This window comes from Hipposideros armiger, unplaced genomic scaffold (genome assembly GCF_001890085.2).
Source record: "Hipposideros armiger isolate ML-2016 unplaced genomic scaffold, ASM189008v1 scaffold_41, whole genome shotgun sequence".
NCBI lineage: Eukaryota > Metazoa > Chordata > Mammalia > Chiroptera > Hipposideridae > Hipposideros > Hipposideros armiger.
Genome location: NW_017731391.1, coordinates 3,472,627 through 3,489,274, shown reverse-complemented (window position 1 = coordinate 3,489,274; position 16,648 = coordinate 3,472,627). Strand labels below are relative to the sequence as shown.

General features: G+C 41.4%; 1 protein-coding gene and 1 pseudogene across 7 annotated transcripts in view; both read left to right on the top strand.

Moving 5' to 3' along the window:
* SASH1 (SAM and SH3 domain containing 1) overlaps positions 1–16,648 on the top strand; it is a 256,467-nt gene that overhangs the window by 189,557 nt on the left and 50,262 nt on the right. For all 7 annotated transcript variants that reach the window (XM_019638923.1, XM_019638924.1, XM_019638922.1 and 4 more), the window contains 2 exons: positions 205–317; positions 5,601–5,702. In XM_019638923.1, the coding sequence (XP_019494468.1) occupies positions 205–317; positions 5,601–5,702 (215 nt within the window). The remainder of the gene's footprint in view (positions 1–204; positions 318–5,600; positions 5,703–16,648) is intronic.
* On the top strand, positions 501–1,751 carry LOC109380864 (lanosterol 14-alpha demethylase pseudogene; annotated as a pseudogene).

Here is a 16,648-nt window from a genome sequence, read left to right as displayed (position 1 = left end):
TGTTTCCCAGTGAGATGGGCTCATGGGCTTCCTACAAGATAGCCCGTTACTGCTCCTGTTCCTCTTGCCAGTGACGCACGACGGGGACCGTCATGCCCCTGCATCGCACCCCCCCCCCTGTAACCCTACATGACGAAATTTCTAGATTGGGCTTCAGCTTTATCTTGCTTGTTTTCATTCCCGCTCTTTATCTTCAATCTCCAGGAGAAGATGTGGGTTATGTTGCAAGCGAGATAACAATGAGTGATGAGGAACGGATTCAGCTGATGATGATGGTCAAGGAGAAGATGATCACCATTGAAGAGGCGCTTGCTCGGGTAAGAGTGCAGATACTGTTTCCCGTTTGTGAGTACTTGACCTCCTTACATTGAAACATGTTGGGACCTGTTATAGACTGAATGTTTGTGTCCCCCCTGCCAAATTCCTGTGTTAAATCCTAATGCCCGAGGTGATGTTATTTGGAGGCGGGGCCTTTGGGAGAACACCCAGCCTAGCTGCCAGCTGGGGTGAAAAGTCCACCGTCCATCTTTCTCTCCAGTCCCATTCCTTGACTATGCTGTAGCATTTGGGGGAAGTCCAATTGAGTTCCTAGAAAATGCATAGGAGCAATACGGCCCTGTAGTAGTTTTATCATGATAGGTAAGATATTTATGTACCGTCTGTAAAGTGGTGCTGCTGCCCTGCTTTTTTAATTGTAAAAATGAAGACCTGCGTGCTGAAGATGTCTCCAGCTGTCAGACAATGCCTGTGTTTGGGAAGGGAGTGGCATAGGATATGCCTAATCCAGTTTTCTTGAAGTAGAAGAAAATGTTAAAAGTGGCCTTGACACAGTCCACTTTAGTAACACATCTCTATCATTGAAAAAGAAACAAGCAAATACTTTCAAAGTTGGGGAGAAGAACAATTTGTTTGAAGCTCTTTCTGAGCTCAAAACTGGAACAGCCTGCCATGGTTTCCATGGTCACGAGAAGGTGACACAGCTGTATGCAGATTTGGGTGGAGGCTTTAGCTGCGTAGCCTGCCTGTTGCCAGGTTGGCCGCCTTTGGTATTTCAGGACAGGGCTCATCAAGAGATTAAGAGTAGTTTCTATAAAGCCTTCCAAAAACACAGATTGAAGGAAAAAACTGATGACATGCTCTAAACTTGACTAGATTCTCCGCACGAAGATGGGTGTCCTTTGACAGATGATGAGGCAGGGGAAGCTTGGTGGCCTGCTCTTGGCAGGGCAGCATACCGCCTCAGCTCCAAGCGCCTGGGTGGGCTTCTTTTTGGAAGAGACAAAACACTAGAAAAAATGTTACTTAGATTAGAAACTAGTCTGCGGAAAGGATATGCTTCCTTGAACTTATGAACAGCTAGCTCAAGGATCCAAGTTTCCGCGATCACTGTAGAAATGAAACATTAAGACCTAGACCTCCTATAAGGACCATGATGACAGTGGTCCTCCAGGACAATGATATGTGTTTCTCCCACCATCAATCAGAGACTTATAGCCCCGTGGGTAGGACACCGAGACTTGAATCCTGATAGGACAGCCCAGCGCCAAGAGAGAAGTTAGCCTATGTGCCTTGTGGAGCTGGGTGTATTGGAGAAAATTATGCCTGTGTTCCAATGAAGAAGACCGGTTGGTCCTCTGTGTTTTGTTTATATGAATTTGATCTCATTGATGAATTTTTTCCTCACTGTGAAGTTGAGAGCCATTATTCATACCCCAAAAACGCAGTTATTGATAATAGAAAAATCAAAATGAAAAAGGCTGCAAGGATCTAATGTGTGAGACACCACTGTAAGATGCACAAACATTTGAAGAAAATGAAAGTTGATGAAACAACTCTCAGTGTATTTTTTTGAGTGTGTAATTTTAAAAGAAAGTGGCCTAACTTATGATTTTATATTTTATGAAGTGAGTAGTTCCATCAAATCTAGTGGCATTTGAACCATTTTCTAATAGTTTATGATGGATACTTACTTACTACATGTGCTTTAAGGAAGTCAAGCTCATTAGTAAAAAAAAAAATTGTTTAGGGGGATCAAGGTAATTGGTATATTCTAAATATCACAACTTCCAGGTGCTAATTTTAAGAGCATACATAGCTCTTGGCAAGTAAGTTTAGGGCACTTTAACCTTGGACTAGCTCTCCAAGGTCTAGAAAGCTCATGAGACACTTGGAAGCCACAGGTTATTCGTCTATCTGGGTAATTTTTGTGGTGATGAGTAAAGATGAGAGGGAAGGGAATAAATTCAATTTTAAAGCCTTGGATGAAAGAGAACACTATTGTTTTGGTGTGATGGTACTCGGCATTGATGGAGCTATGTTGTAGGGAAAGATGTCCTTTGACATTTTAACTGGAAGCATTGTCTATCGGAAATTGAGAGAGACCTGTGACCATGATTTAATAATCATGTTTTCTAAAAAGTAACCTGATTATGAATACTAAAGACTGCTCATGTAACTTGATCTAATTCCTAAATACTATATATTTATCCATATGATAAATATGTGTCTGACTCCACAAGGGCACATCTGTGGGAAAGTCCAAAATAAAGTCCTTAAAAGATTTGAAAAAAAAAAAAGTACTTGATGTTTGTCACCGACTTGACTGATGTTTTAGCATTGTGAACTTTGCTTAATGCCAGCTGTCTTACGTCAAGTTCCCTAGAAGCAGAGCCTGACCTGGGGATTCTTGTGCACGTGATTTATGGAAGGAGAGCTTTCAGGAGAAGCCTGAGGGAGGGAGGGAGGGAGGGAAGGAGGGAGGGAGGGAAGGAGAGGCTGGGAGAAGAAGCTGGACAGAGATGTGATTTCTGCAGAAGTCCCGCCTCAGCCTGATTCCTTAGGGAGCGGGGAGCTCTCTCTGGAAGGTGAATTACATTGTAGAGTTTGTCCTGCCAGAGAAAAAGAGGCTAAAAACTGTTGGGGAGGAGGGAGACGTCTTCTAGGCATCCCTGGAGAGACGGCTCCTAGCAGCCATGGATAGTTCTCCAAAGTAGGGTTCGGGCGTGAGCCCATATCTACAGGAACTAGGGAATAGGTGAACAGATTTGTAAAGTACACAATTATGAACTGGGAATATATATATATATATATATATATATATATATATATATATATATATATATATATATTGTTCAATTATTGCCTTGTAGCAGCTATCGTGCTTCAATCACAGCGATTTGGGCAACTAGAGAGGCTCATGGAGAGAGTCTGTCAGGGAGCAACAAAGTGATTGAGGGGTTTTTGTTGTTGTTGTTTTAGTAGGTCCCATGGGGTAAAATTGGAAAGGATTTATCACAGAAAAGAGCTTGATCACTGTCCTCGAGTATTTGAAGGATTATTAAACAGTACATCTTCAGGATGTACTGAAGAGGGTTTTGTTTTAATCTCAACTGAGGACGGAATAAAAGAAAGTGAATTAAAATTGCAGCTGGAGAGGATTTAGAGTAGATATAATATGAGTGTTCTTTATAATAAGCGCTCTTAGAAATGGGAACATTGTAGAATAGCTCTCCCTTAACGTCTTTAAGTTAGAATAAGCATTAATCTACTAAAGATGGTCATTCCCTCTAAGAATTATGTCATAGACTTCCAACTATAAGAAAACTATTAGATTAGGGAAAATAGGATGTAAGGGAGTTTTTCCTGCTCCGCAGACACACACACACACACACACACACACACACACACACACACACACACACACACTTTAAAATGTCATTATTTTAAAACTTCTGGAATTAAACTAAAACTTCATAAAGCTGCTTTACAATCTATAAATTTTAAATGAAATGATAAATTATCTTTCCTTCTTAAAATTATAAAGTCCAAACTTCTTCAGGAGCAGAGGGGACTATAAAAAATGTAATTTTGTAAATAATAACCAGGCTGTTTTTTGCCTGTGAATAGCACATAACATTTTGAAATTAGGATAAATACACTCGTAGCTGTAGCTGCTGGACCTCAAAGTAAATGACAGAAATGGACAGATAGCAGAAGAAAAATATTAATTCTGTTGATGATTGACTGTTAGGAATTTGTCTTGTTTTTAACGATGAAGCACATTTAGTGGCTCCTAGGAGTTGGGGCTGAGGCTGAGTACAAAAGTAGAGCACAGACCTGGAGAAAATGAATGATAACCCCAGATTTCAGCTGGCAGTTCTTCCAGCCATACCGGGAGATTATAGCATTTCAGAAACCAATTTATCTGGAAGGAAAGAGCGTTCTAATACCTAACTTAAATGTACTACAAAGATGAGGACAATACTAACACCCCTAATGTTGTACTTGAAAGATTAAAATGTTAGTGCACCGAATAGCAAAAGAGCAAATACCCAGAGTTGATGTGAACTAAAGCTCTCATTTGTCTGAAACCACAGGGCGATAATAATAATGCGGAGATACTAAGCCTATTGCATAGGCACAGTGTGCTGAGAGCTTTGCTGCACATCTTACTGAATTTTAGGGACTAGTCCTGTGAGGTGGATTTATTGTCATCCCCCGTTTTCCAGGGGGGAGGAACTGAGGTTCAGAGAGGTTAAGTCGTTTGCCCAAGGGCTCTCAGCTGGTATTTGGTTCTGCAGCTAAGCTCTTACCCATTAATCAGTACTGTCTGCCTTCCCCTGGTCCATCTCCTGTCACATGTATGCACAGAAAAGAATTTGGTAGTGGAAGCAATGCTTTGCAAAATTGCTAGAGGGATATTGTCAGTGTGCTGGCTGTGCCACATGCACATGACTCCAGAAGTTGAGGATAGTCCCGATGCCATCTGCTGGTGGCTTCTTCATTCATGGACGATATGATTTGATCAGTGTCTTAAATCCATATGTAAAAACCGCTGTCTAGTAGAATTTTAATGCAGTGACCACTGCATTGTATTATGTGGCAGAGTTAAATGGCTGTGTTTTATGAAAGCATATCTGGAACTTCTCACAATTGCCATTCGGAAAGATCCCTCATCTAATTCTGCTCTGTTGTTAACTTTGCTAATTTTCTGTAATATTTCACTTGTCTTTCTGTCTTTTTCAAAAAGTAGAAACCTAGTCGCTCAACCCCAACTTTAAATGTCTCTGAACATATTCTGGATACCTTGCTATTTTCCTGCCATCCACAAGGGTCCCCAAACACCCCGTAACATTTACAGGTGATAAGACTGAACTGGTAACTCGAAGCCGTCGAGAACAAGAAAAGCACGTGATTTTAAAAAGTCAGTTTCAGGCTTCCACCTCTGTTTCACTAAAATGTGCATAGCCTACCACGGTGTGTCTTCCACAAGGAGAGGTAATTCAGGGGCCAAACGACAGTTTCTAATTTAGAACCTAGAATTGAACTGTGAAAGATGAGTTTTGATGTTGGAGGGGGAAAATCGAGGTTCTTTTTGGAATACAGAATACAAAGAGGCGGGTGTGCCTGTTGGTTTAATTTAGATGAAAACCAGCTAGGCAAGGTGTGGATCTTCCTTTTGGTTTTGAGAACCTTGTCTTTGGCTGGCCCTTGGCCCCCAACAGTGGCATGAAGAAGGTGCCCAAAGCGTTCTTTCTGCTGCTTAGTAGCTAGCGTCGGCCATTATTTCCATTTCAATCTTCCATTTCCTCTTGTGGCAGCTCAAGGAATACGAGGCCCAGCACCGGCAGTCAGCTGCCTTGGACCCTGCCGACTGGCCAGACGGCTCTTACCCCACATTCGATGGCTCATCGAACTGCAATGTAAGTTTGCTTTCTCTTTGAGCGTCTTGCCCACCTCCACTAAGACGGGACAGCCTGCACGATTTTAGCCTTGCGATTTCGTCTTGCAATTCCCAGCTCCCACCTGGATCTGAAAAGAAGTGTTGCTTCTTACATGTTAACTCAGTTTTCTTCACACGATAGAAACCCATCTACAGTCAGAGTAGAGCTATTCATGCTGGTTTTTATTTTTAATTGTAGTAATGTACACATAACTTAAAATTTATCATTGTAAGCATTTTTAAGTGTTCTACTCAGTAGCATTAAGTATTCACAGTGCTGTGCAACCATCACCACAGTCCACTTTCAGTACTTTTTCAATATCTAGAACAGTAATTCCACAACCATTAAACAATAACTCTATTCTCCTCTCCCCACAGCCCCTGGCAACCACCATTCCACTTCCTGTCTCTATGAATTTGACTATCCTAGGTACCTCATATAAACTAAATCATAAAGTATTAGTCCTTTCGGGTCTGATGTATTTCACTTAGCACAATGTTTTCAAGGTTCATTCGTGTTGCAGCATATACTAGAACTTCAGCCCTTTTTATGGATGTATAAGTGAAATATGTACTCCACTGTACACATTTACCACCTTTTGTTTATCCATTTATGTTTATAGACAGGGGTTTCTACTTTTGGGCAGTTGTGAACAAGGCTGCTATAATCATTGGTATATAAGAATCTGAGTTCCTGCTGTCAATTCTTTTGGGCATATACTTAGGAGTAGAATTTCTGGATCATACGGTAATTCTATGTTTAACTTTTGAAGGAGCCACCATACTGTTTTTCAGTGACTGTACCATCTTACAGTCCTGATAGCAGGGCATGAAGGTTCAGGTTTCTCTACTTACTCATCAACACCTGTGAAAACTTCCCCGCCAACCCCCCAATTTTTTTTTTTTTTTGAGAATAGTCATCTTAATGGATGTGAGTTGGTATCTAATTATGGTTTTGATTTGCATTTTCCTAATGATTATGGTGTTAAGCATCCTTTTATGCACTCACCAGCCATTGTGTATCTTTAGAGGAATGTCTATTCACGTTCTTTGCCCATTCTTGAATTGGCTTGTTTGTTTTGTTTTTGGTTGTTAAGTTGTAGGAGTTCTTTATATATTCTGGATGCTAATCTCTTATCAGATACATGAATTGTAAATATTTTCTCCCATTCTATGGGTTGCCTTTTCACTATCTTGATAGTCCAGTTGATATTTTGTTGCCTGTATTTTTGGTGTCACATCCAAGAAATCATTGTCAATACTAATGTTATGAAGATTTTCCCCTACATTTTCTTTTAAGAGTTTTATAGTTTTAGCTCTTAAGTTTAGGTCTTTGACCCATTTTAGGTTAATGTTTACCTATGATGTAACATATGGCTCCAACTTCATTTTTCTGTGGGCAGATATCCAGTTTTCCCAAACCATTTGTTGAAGACTCTCTTTTCCCCTTTAAATGTTTTAGCACCCTTTATGAAAATTAATTGACCATATATGCAAGGGTTTATTTCTGGGATTTCTATTTCTATTTTGTACACCCACATAAGGTTAGTCTTATTTCTAAAACATAGCTCTTTTCTTGCAATCTTGCATTTCAGAAAAGCCTGATTGTTTTCCAGTTCTATCAGATACATTCCAAATTTTTGGCATACTCAAGACCCTCTGTGATGTTGCTTTAATCAGTTTCTTCAATCTCATCTGTCACCGCCTCTCCCAATAGTTTCCACTCCAGCCACGTTGGACCCTGCGTGCAATACTGAATACAGCTTGTGTTTTCACACCCTCTGCTTTCATTCATGTGATTTCCTCTACCTAAAATGTCCTCCTTCAGATTTTTCCAGGTGAAAATCTATGCATCCTGCCTAGCTGCTACATCCTCTGTGAAACTTTCTTTAACTTCCTCATGTGTCATTGATTGCTTCCCTTTCTGTGTTTTTGCTTAACTAGTTTATACATAAAGCCCGACAGGTACCCTAGAGAACCGGAAGTAACCATACATATTTCTGCCTCCTTGGAAATCCTGAGCTGCCTGAGCGAGAAAGGCAGGCTGTGTTCCTGTGTGTCTCCAGTGAGGGCCTAGCTCAGTGTCCAGCTCATAGAGCGTGTCTGAAAAATATTTAATGAACAGAGTTGTATTTGAATGTTCACCCTTCCCGATTGCTTTAGAGCTTGTTTTGTGGTTTGCAACTACAGCCTCAGTTTTTCCTTTCTTTGCATCTAAGCAACACATGCTGGCTGATCAGAAATAAGTATAACCTTGCCAGTACCTTCTTTGCCCTGATTTCCTGAGTCAAGCACCAGATTTCTACTGTAGCTAAAGAAAGAAAGAAAAGAAAAACAGCAACAAAGAACCCCTGGTAGATTATTAATTTGGAAGCCCTGCTTTGTTTGCTCTAGTGTGAAAGAGACAGGCACTACCATTTATATAATAATCATAAATGTGTCATGTGCGAGCCAGCGGGGTGTTCTGGGACTGTGAGGCCATCAAAAGATCCGTGTCTGTGGGTTTTCAGTGTGCCGTTTTGGGTCTCTTATCCCCAGCCCCTAACAACTAACATAATATAAATGTAAATCATGAACCTAAGGAATCATGAAGAGTAAATAAAGTAACTCAGGGCTGATGTGAGTCAAACCCAGCTTGGGGAAGAACACAAAGACCCAGCTGTCCACAGGGGTCCTTTAGTGTCAGACTCACTGTAGACTACCCTAATTCATCGCGTCTGCGTCAAGGGACGGGTGATAAGACGATCCACTCAGAGAACCAGGACTGGAGTAAAACCCCACACACTCAGACAGCAAGGAGAGAGGCTGGTCTCATCTAGGAAGAAGTTAATATAAATGGAGTCCTGTAGGCATTTTGAACGAGCTGCTAAGAAAGCAGTATGAAGTATGGGTTTGTTGGACCCCTTTCAGAGGGTGAATCAGAACCATCCCCTCAATATAAATGGTCAGAAGGAAGTGGGTACTTCTTAAAGGTTGGGCATTTTATTCTCATGAACATTTCTTTGTTCATTTAGGAGATGTCTACGGAGCGCTGGCTATGTGTCAGGCACGATGCCAGACACTCAGGTTCCAAAGGGGAAGTGAAGGAGAAAGGGAGACAGGCCCTGCCCCAATGGAGTGTACGCTGCCATGCAGAGGTTAAAGTCACCCCCACACGTGCACACACAGACTCGAGGTGCCATGTACACACTTACATTGTTAGCTTCTTAGCAAACTGTTTCTTCATAGATGGCTCAAAAATAAATTCAGCCTGGGCCGGCCGAATGGCGTGTTGGTTAGGAGTTGGCTTGGGAAGCCAGCTCTGAGCAGCAGGGCTCTGGTTCGGATCCCACATGAGGGCCAGTGACACTGCCCTCTACAGCTAAGATGGTGAACAACAGCTCGACCTTGAGCTGGACTGCCGTGAGTCGCTGGCGACAGTGCAGGCTGCAGTGGGGCTGGCGGGCGGCTGGCAGGCAGCTGGTGTGCGCTTTCATGAGCCGCCATGAGCGGCTGTCCAATGGCTGGCAAGCGACTGCCTCACCCGGGAAGAGCGCAATGATAATACCAACATGGGCCAGTGAAACGACGTCCTCCACAACTAGACTGAAGAACAAAAGGGCAGCAGCTTGTCTGTTCTCCTCCCCCAATTCCCCAATAAAATCTTTTTAAAAAAATAAAATAAAATAAATTCAGCCTGTCCTCGTTGGACAACGGGCCAGGAATACTATAAGCTCCTTCCACTTCCAGCATAATCTTCCAGAAGCTCTAAAGAATGACTTCTCTTTTTGTTGAGGGACGTAGATAACGACAGGCCATTCAGCAATGGAGTTTTCTGAAGCCTTATTATTTACCCTGTGTATTTTGCTAGCTAACTTTCTGCAAACACCCAAGGCCACTTCCAGTCACACTGTTCATTACTACAGCCAACCACCGTTTGGCACTGAAATTGTCTTGAACTTGATTGTCATCCTGATGTATGTGACACTCAGCCCTCTTACCCTGACTTTAGTCTGTCCTGAGTTTGTATGGAGACTGGGCAAGAAACTCCACCCAAAACATTCCTTCTCAGTTATTCTAGATTGGCCTGATAACCGAGTGATTAGTGTCAGGTAATTCCCGCTGTTCCTACCACCGCCACCGTGGGTTAGGCGCTTAGATTATCTTCTGTGCAAGGCTTTTCAGTTTTCTGTCGACTCTTTTCTATACTGAGATGTAAATAGCCCACGAGCCATCGTAGTCCGGAATGCCTGGGCCATGAAAGTTTTAGGGACCATAAGGCCTTTGTCACCAGAGCTCAATGCCTATATTGATGTCTGTCATGCTTTCGGATTTCATTTGCATGGATTTCGTAGACTTCCCATCCCCATGACTGGTATTAGATAATTGCATGTTGCTTCACAATAAATCCATATTCACATTCCTGGTTTCCAAGAGTGTAGAGGACTAAAGATAGTTACCAAGGGAAGTGAAAAATAGCTTTCTCTTTGCCAGAAGAGAATCTGTGCTCTGCTGCTTTTCATTAATAATAAACTTCTGTTGTGAGTGTTCGTGGTGTTAAAAGAGTTTCCAGTTGAATACTTGATTCCTTGTTAAATATCTGAATGTTTATTTTAATGTTTTCATTTTATTTTTCTAAATTTCGTTTTCATTTGCTTCCTATAGGGGGAAGGTTGTGAGTGCCCATTGTAAGCTTTCACCTTTGTGCCTTGAGGTTCAGTTTACCTTCTGGTTAAGAAAGTGCTTAAAGAATCTCAGCTCTTCATCGTACTGGGCTTTATACCTATTTCTCGAGGTATCAGCTTTTAGTAAATCATAGTTTTTATGATTCTACGAAATTGGTAGTGAAGAGTTGGTGATCTGTGTCTGCTTAAATATTAGTGAAAATGCTCGCAGTGAAGAAGCATCTTTCTCAAAAATGTCAAATTGGAATTTATTTGATTATGATGCCATTTAAATTATTTTTGAAATATACACTGTAGAAGGAAAAATTAAAGCCACAAGGCCAAGAAAGCACCAGAACTCTTAGAGTCCATTGCAAACATCTATTTTGGGCCCATTCGGTTATTTCACTTCATGCAGAATATGTTCCAGAAAAACATGGAATTGTGTTTCTGTCTCTGGAGCTCCTTATAGGATGAAGCAGCTATGCTAAAATATTTTGTGACTGAGTTATTTTGTAAAGCAAGTCGTCATTTCATAAACAGATTGCTTTTACATTTGGGGAAATTTAGAGTTGGGAAATGTTTGCTCAAAGAATGCTATACTGCCCTAACTGCAGTGTTATAATAATACCTTACGTCCATGTGTGCATCTCTTTATAGCTTTTCATTCCAACTCTAAATCTATCTCTGTCACTAACCTGGTTTGATGTACAGGGGAGCCCTGTGGTTGAACTGGGTCCAAAATTTGGGGTAACAGAGACAGAAAGCCAAGTGGTCACTGCTTCCACTTTTTACAAAATACTATTTTAAGTTGCTTCCTTGATTGAGGACTTTCAAGGTCTCAAACTAAAATATCCCCATATTATGAGATGTTTTGGGTGGCATAATGCAAGCCTGTTAAATCTCTTTGGGGCTTTCTAAAATTATAAACCATAAATTTGTCTCTTGCCAGCCACTAGGTTTTCCTTAGGCTTTTCAGAGTCAGTTCACCTGCCTCAATTTCAGCCGTTGTCTTTTTTTGTTTTGTTGTGTTTTAAATTTTTATTGGGTAGCAGTGTGTTTTTTCCAGGACTCATCAGCTCCAAGTCAAGTTGTTGTCCGTTAGTCTTAGTTGTGGAGGGCGCAGCCCAGCTCCTAGTCCAGTCGCTGTTTTCAATTTAGTTGTGGGGGGTGAGGGGGGGGGCGGCGCATAGCCCACCATCCCATGAAGGAATCTAACCGTCAACCTTGTTGTTCAGAGCACACGCTCTAACCAACTGAGCCATCTGGCTGCCCCGCAGCCATTGTCTTTAAACCCGAGGATTCAGGTTTGATATTTTGGAAGGGAATGTTGACATAGACTAGAACTTCCAGAAAGACAACGTCTCGACAGAAGAGCCTAACACCAAGTTGTTTTTTGGGTGGTTCTTGCAGTGAAGGGCTTAATTACTCTGATAGACAAAGAAAAGGCTAACGGTTTAATCACAGAATACAGAATGTGGTGGGAGGACAGGGCTCTTGCTAATGGGATGCCCCTTCGGGAGCAGAGTGGCATGTCCTGTTTGTCTGAGGGGCAGCCATATAAGATAACCACTGTGCTCTTCTTAGATACTTAGGTATTCTGGGTTGAACCAGATTTTTAAAGATTGGCTATTCTTAATGTGTTTATTTTGAATATGTTTCTTTCACTAGAGTGAACTTCTAGACAATGTCTATAAATTAAAATTTGTCAAGTTTTAGTGTTATATTTCAGAGCTGTTAAAAGAAACATATAAACCAATATCAATAGCTTTCTCATTTGGGGAAACCCCAAAAGAAGACTTCTAAAAAAAAAAAGGCAGCACATGATAAGTGTACAAAATTTTCTTCCACCTTTAGACATATTCAGCAATTGAAAAAATATGATTTTCATACTTTTGCTGCCCTTGATTGAGTGAATATTAATTGGATGCATAAATTATGCGAAGACTCACATATACCACAGTATTAGAGTTGGCATTATCCGTACAGTAAAGCTATCTCCACGAAAATGGTTAACCTTCTACTTTTATTCTCTTATATTGTGTCTTAAAAGAAAATTTGAAAAGAAGGTAGGAATAAAGTACATTTCTAAATAAATTGTTTGCTTTAATGGTGTTTATTTAATTTAATTTTATTATTTTTATTTTTTTAGCTGAGCCATCCTGCCACCTGTTGGCAGCTCAGGGCTGCTCAGCTCGGGCCAGGAATCGAACCGCTGTTGCTCAGAGCTCACACTCTTGAGCGAGCTCTTAACCAACTGAGCCACTCGGCCAGCCCGGTGTTTATTTTTTTATATCTGTTTTCTTAGAGAAATTCTTTCCCATAACTTTTTTTTTTTTTAAGATTTTATTGGGGAAGGGGAACAGACAAGTTGTTGTCCTTCAGTCTTAGTTGTGGAGGGCGCAGCTAGCTCAGCTCCAAGTCCAGTTGCCATCCGGCAGCCCGTAAGTGTCTCATGGCAGCTCAGCTCAAGGTGCTGTATTCAATCTTAGCTGCAAGTGGGTGTAGCCTACCATCCCATGCGGGAGTTGAACCGGCAACCTTGTTGTTAGGAGCACGTGCTGTCACCAGCTGAGCCACCCTGCCACCTGTTGGCAGCTCAGAGACAGCTCAGCTCTAGCGCAGCTCACTGGCCCATGTGGGAATCGAACCAGCGACCCTGTTGCTCAGAGCTCACGCTCTTAACCAACTGAGCCACTTGGCGGCCCCCTCCCATAACTCTAATATATGGGTTTCAGCTTAAAGGGATTCTAATTGACAAAGTAAGTTTTGATGTGTGGCTAGAAAATCGTTCTACTTGCTGACGTTCTAGTGGTTATATTATGGGTTGTCAGAAAAGTCATGATGTCTTTTTTCTATGTTTTTCGTTGCAAAAATGTATCATGACTTTTCCAACAACCCAGTAGCTCGGCTTAAATCCCGAATAGGTTGCATGGGTGCTTCAGCTCTTTATTTCTTCATCAGATCTTTACTTATTTGACTTGTAATATGACCAGGAGAAAGGAGAAACATATGACCTAGCAATAATTTGCCAGAGGACATTTATACCCTGTATCCTTGGGACAGATATCAGCAATTCTGTATACCATGCTTTGTTACTTTGTGCTCGAATAATTAACACTTTTCTAAATCTTTCTAAATGTAACTGTGTTAAAAATTACTTTTGATTCTAGCCTCTTAATGCATACTTGAAGCCTTCAGATGATTATTCAGACTTTTGCAAATACTTTCTATAAATTTCTTTTTTATTTGGCTGGATGAGAATGTACAGGAAGAAATATTACTCTTCATTTTAATAAAAGTGATTTTGAAACTAAAATGATAGTAGGGTAAGGAGATATTAAAATTCCCTTCTGAAGAGTAAAATTAATCTTCCTTTAGACCTGCTTATGGTGAGATGAGGAGGCAAAACCAGTCCATTGGAACAAAATACATAGTGAAGTCTTGAGAAAAATGAACTTTGTTCTAATTGGATATAAGCTAACTGAGAACCACTACTTAGATGACTTCTGGTCATTTATTCCACGCCACCCTCCACCCCCAGCCTTCTCCTTGGGACAAGGGCCAAAGTTTGAGGCATATGTTTGCTGTGAGTCCTTAAGATCATCATATTTAAACAAAATTAGACAAGAACGAGAAGGCTCTGGCCTCAGGAAAGCCAGGCGTTTGCCCAGCGTGGGCAGGCGCGGGGGCTGGTTAAGCCCACAGGCTTGAGTCAGATGTTGCATTCAGATCCCTGCTCCACCTTCATGCTCTACAGCTATTAACTCTGCAGCTGTGGGCAAATTGGTTCATCTCTTTCTGCCTCAGTTTCTCATCTGGAAAACGGGCAGGCTTATCTCTCCCATTCGGGTGTTGCAAGGATGAACTGGCACAAAGTAAATACCCAACGAATGCCAGCTTCTGATACTTGAGGTGAACAGCCTCTAACTTTCTGTTAACTGTTATTCTTTTTTTTAAAGACACTTTTATTGGGGGAAGGGGAACAGTGTGTTTTTCCAGGACCCATCAGCTCCAAGTCAAGTGGTTGTTTTCAATCTAGTTGTGGAGGGCGCACCTCAGTGGCCCATGTGGGAATCAAACTGGCAACCTTGGTGTTACGAGCACTGCGCCCTGCACTCTAACCACCTGAGCTAACCGTTCATCCCAGTCATTCTTAAAATACTTGAATGCCCATAAAAGTGCTGAGTTTGTGTACATGTCATTCACATGGTAGCAATGCTTACACTTACGTATTACAGCAGATAGGCTAGAGTTGTCAGAAAAACTTAATGTAAATAGTGCATGTTTACTTGGTTATGATTTTACCAATCACATAACCAGTTTGTTTTTTGTTTCGGAAGGCATTATTGTATAAGTGGGTGTGGGGTGGGCCTGGTATGATTTCAGTAAGCTGGTTTAGCTTTCGGAGTACTGTTTGGGAAGAAAGAGTTGTTGGTTGTACTGAAATGATCTAGGGTCCTATAGTGTTGATAAGGTGGTCTCATTGAGTGTGTGGGTGTAGACTTCCATACTTGTTAGGTTAGAGGACGCTCTCTTGGCAGGACCCCCCAAATAACTGGAAGTTTGGCTCCTTGTACCTGGCAAACTGGTTTGTACAATTACAGGGTGGTAGAGAGTTGCCTGCAGACCCTCCTCAACATACCGAGGGCCATGTGAACCAAGATAAACAATGACAGACTGCTCAGGTACTACATAATCTGAGGATTCCTGTTTTTTAAAAAATGCAAATTTCAGATAGCTTTTAATACATCCTGGTCTGTTGTTTCTTTTATTAGGTTGAGTCATGTGAAACTGGACATACTTGCTTTTGAACTATAAAAATGGCTCCTTCATTTGTCCAACCCAGTACATGAATAGCAAACAGGATATACCACATTTCCCCTGCTAGTTGATTTTATCTTAGTACAGATATTTGTAATACCATCTCGGTTAAGGATTGGCATTTAGATTTGCAATGCCAGTTTCTTCTTTTGCTCTTGGGAGTAACCTCAGGGGAGGTTGGTGATAAGAGAGGATTTCTAACACTTGTTTAATGCTAGTGATTCATCACATGCTAATTCCTCCTTAAATCATTTTCTCTAGTGCCCACTCTTACATAATGGGCGGGCTGCAGAGATACCCTGGCCCTGCTGAGCTGCATGAGTAGGGTCCTGACTAAGGGCCCACCTCTAACCTCAGCCAGCTTATTGAAGTCACAGGCTCCTCACCCCTTGTTTAGGGTCCACTTGAATTTTAAGTCGCCACAGTTAACCCATTTTTATATCAAAACTCTTAGAACTCTCATTAGTCATCAGACAGTGATACTCATTTGAAAACCAGTATTTTAACACAACCACATTCGAAAATTCTAATTATTCCCAGAATGATTTCTATAGGAATATCCCTTTATTCTCTTCTCTGCCGCTGTTCCTTTCCCTCTTTATACCACGCCACACATTATGATGTCCCAGAGTTAATGGTACCATCACTAGGATAATGCTAATCGCATTGTATAATGCGTTCCTAAAAGGACACTTCTTGCCCTGCACTTTTGACCTAGAGTGTAGGTGAAACAATGCCATCGCGAACATTCTTTTATTCATTCATTGTGCAGACATTAATTGAGCATCTACTACAGGCCAGTCCTTATACACAGGAAGTTTGTATGTGAGAAGAAGGGATTGTCGGGGACTTAACTGGGATATCTCACCTAGTGCGATAAGTATATGAGGTCCATTAAGGCCCAGTGAGAGGAGTGTGGGAAGCCTTTCCAGAGAAGGTGGCTGAAACCCAGTAAGAGTTCACTAGAAGTAAGAGAAGCGTGCGTCAGGTGGCGCGAGCAGCAAGGGCAAAGGCCAAGGGGAAGAGCTGGGAAATCTTAAAATGCGGGTCATGTGAGAAAATGGACTTAACTAATATAGCTTTTCTCTAGATCAGAATTTTGGCTTCTAAGGTATAGATTGTATTCTTTGCTCATTCTTATTTACAAATTTGATTGAAAGTGTCTGTAATCAGTAGTTTTGGTCCTCTATTTCCTTAGGACTGGAATTTTGAAATTCATATCATTCATGTTTTTCATCTTGTCTTTGAGATCTCCTTTAATTGAGTTCATGTTTGTTTGTTTGTTTGTTTGTTTGTTTTTATTGGGGAATTGAGGGGATGGGAACAGTGCTGGGGAAGGGGAACAGACAAGTTGCTGTCGTTTTTTTGTTCTTCAATCTAGTTGTGGAGGATGTTGCTTCACTGGCCCAAGTTGGCACCATCATTGCGCTCTTCTCTGGCGAGGCAGATCAGTCGCCGG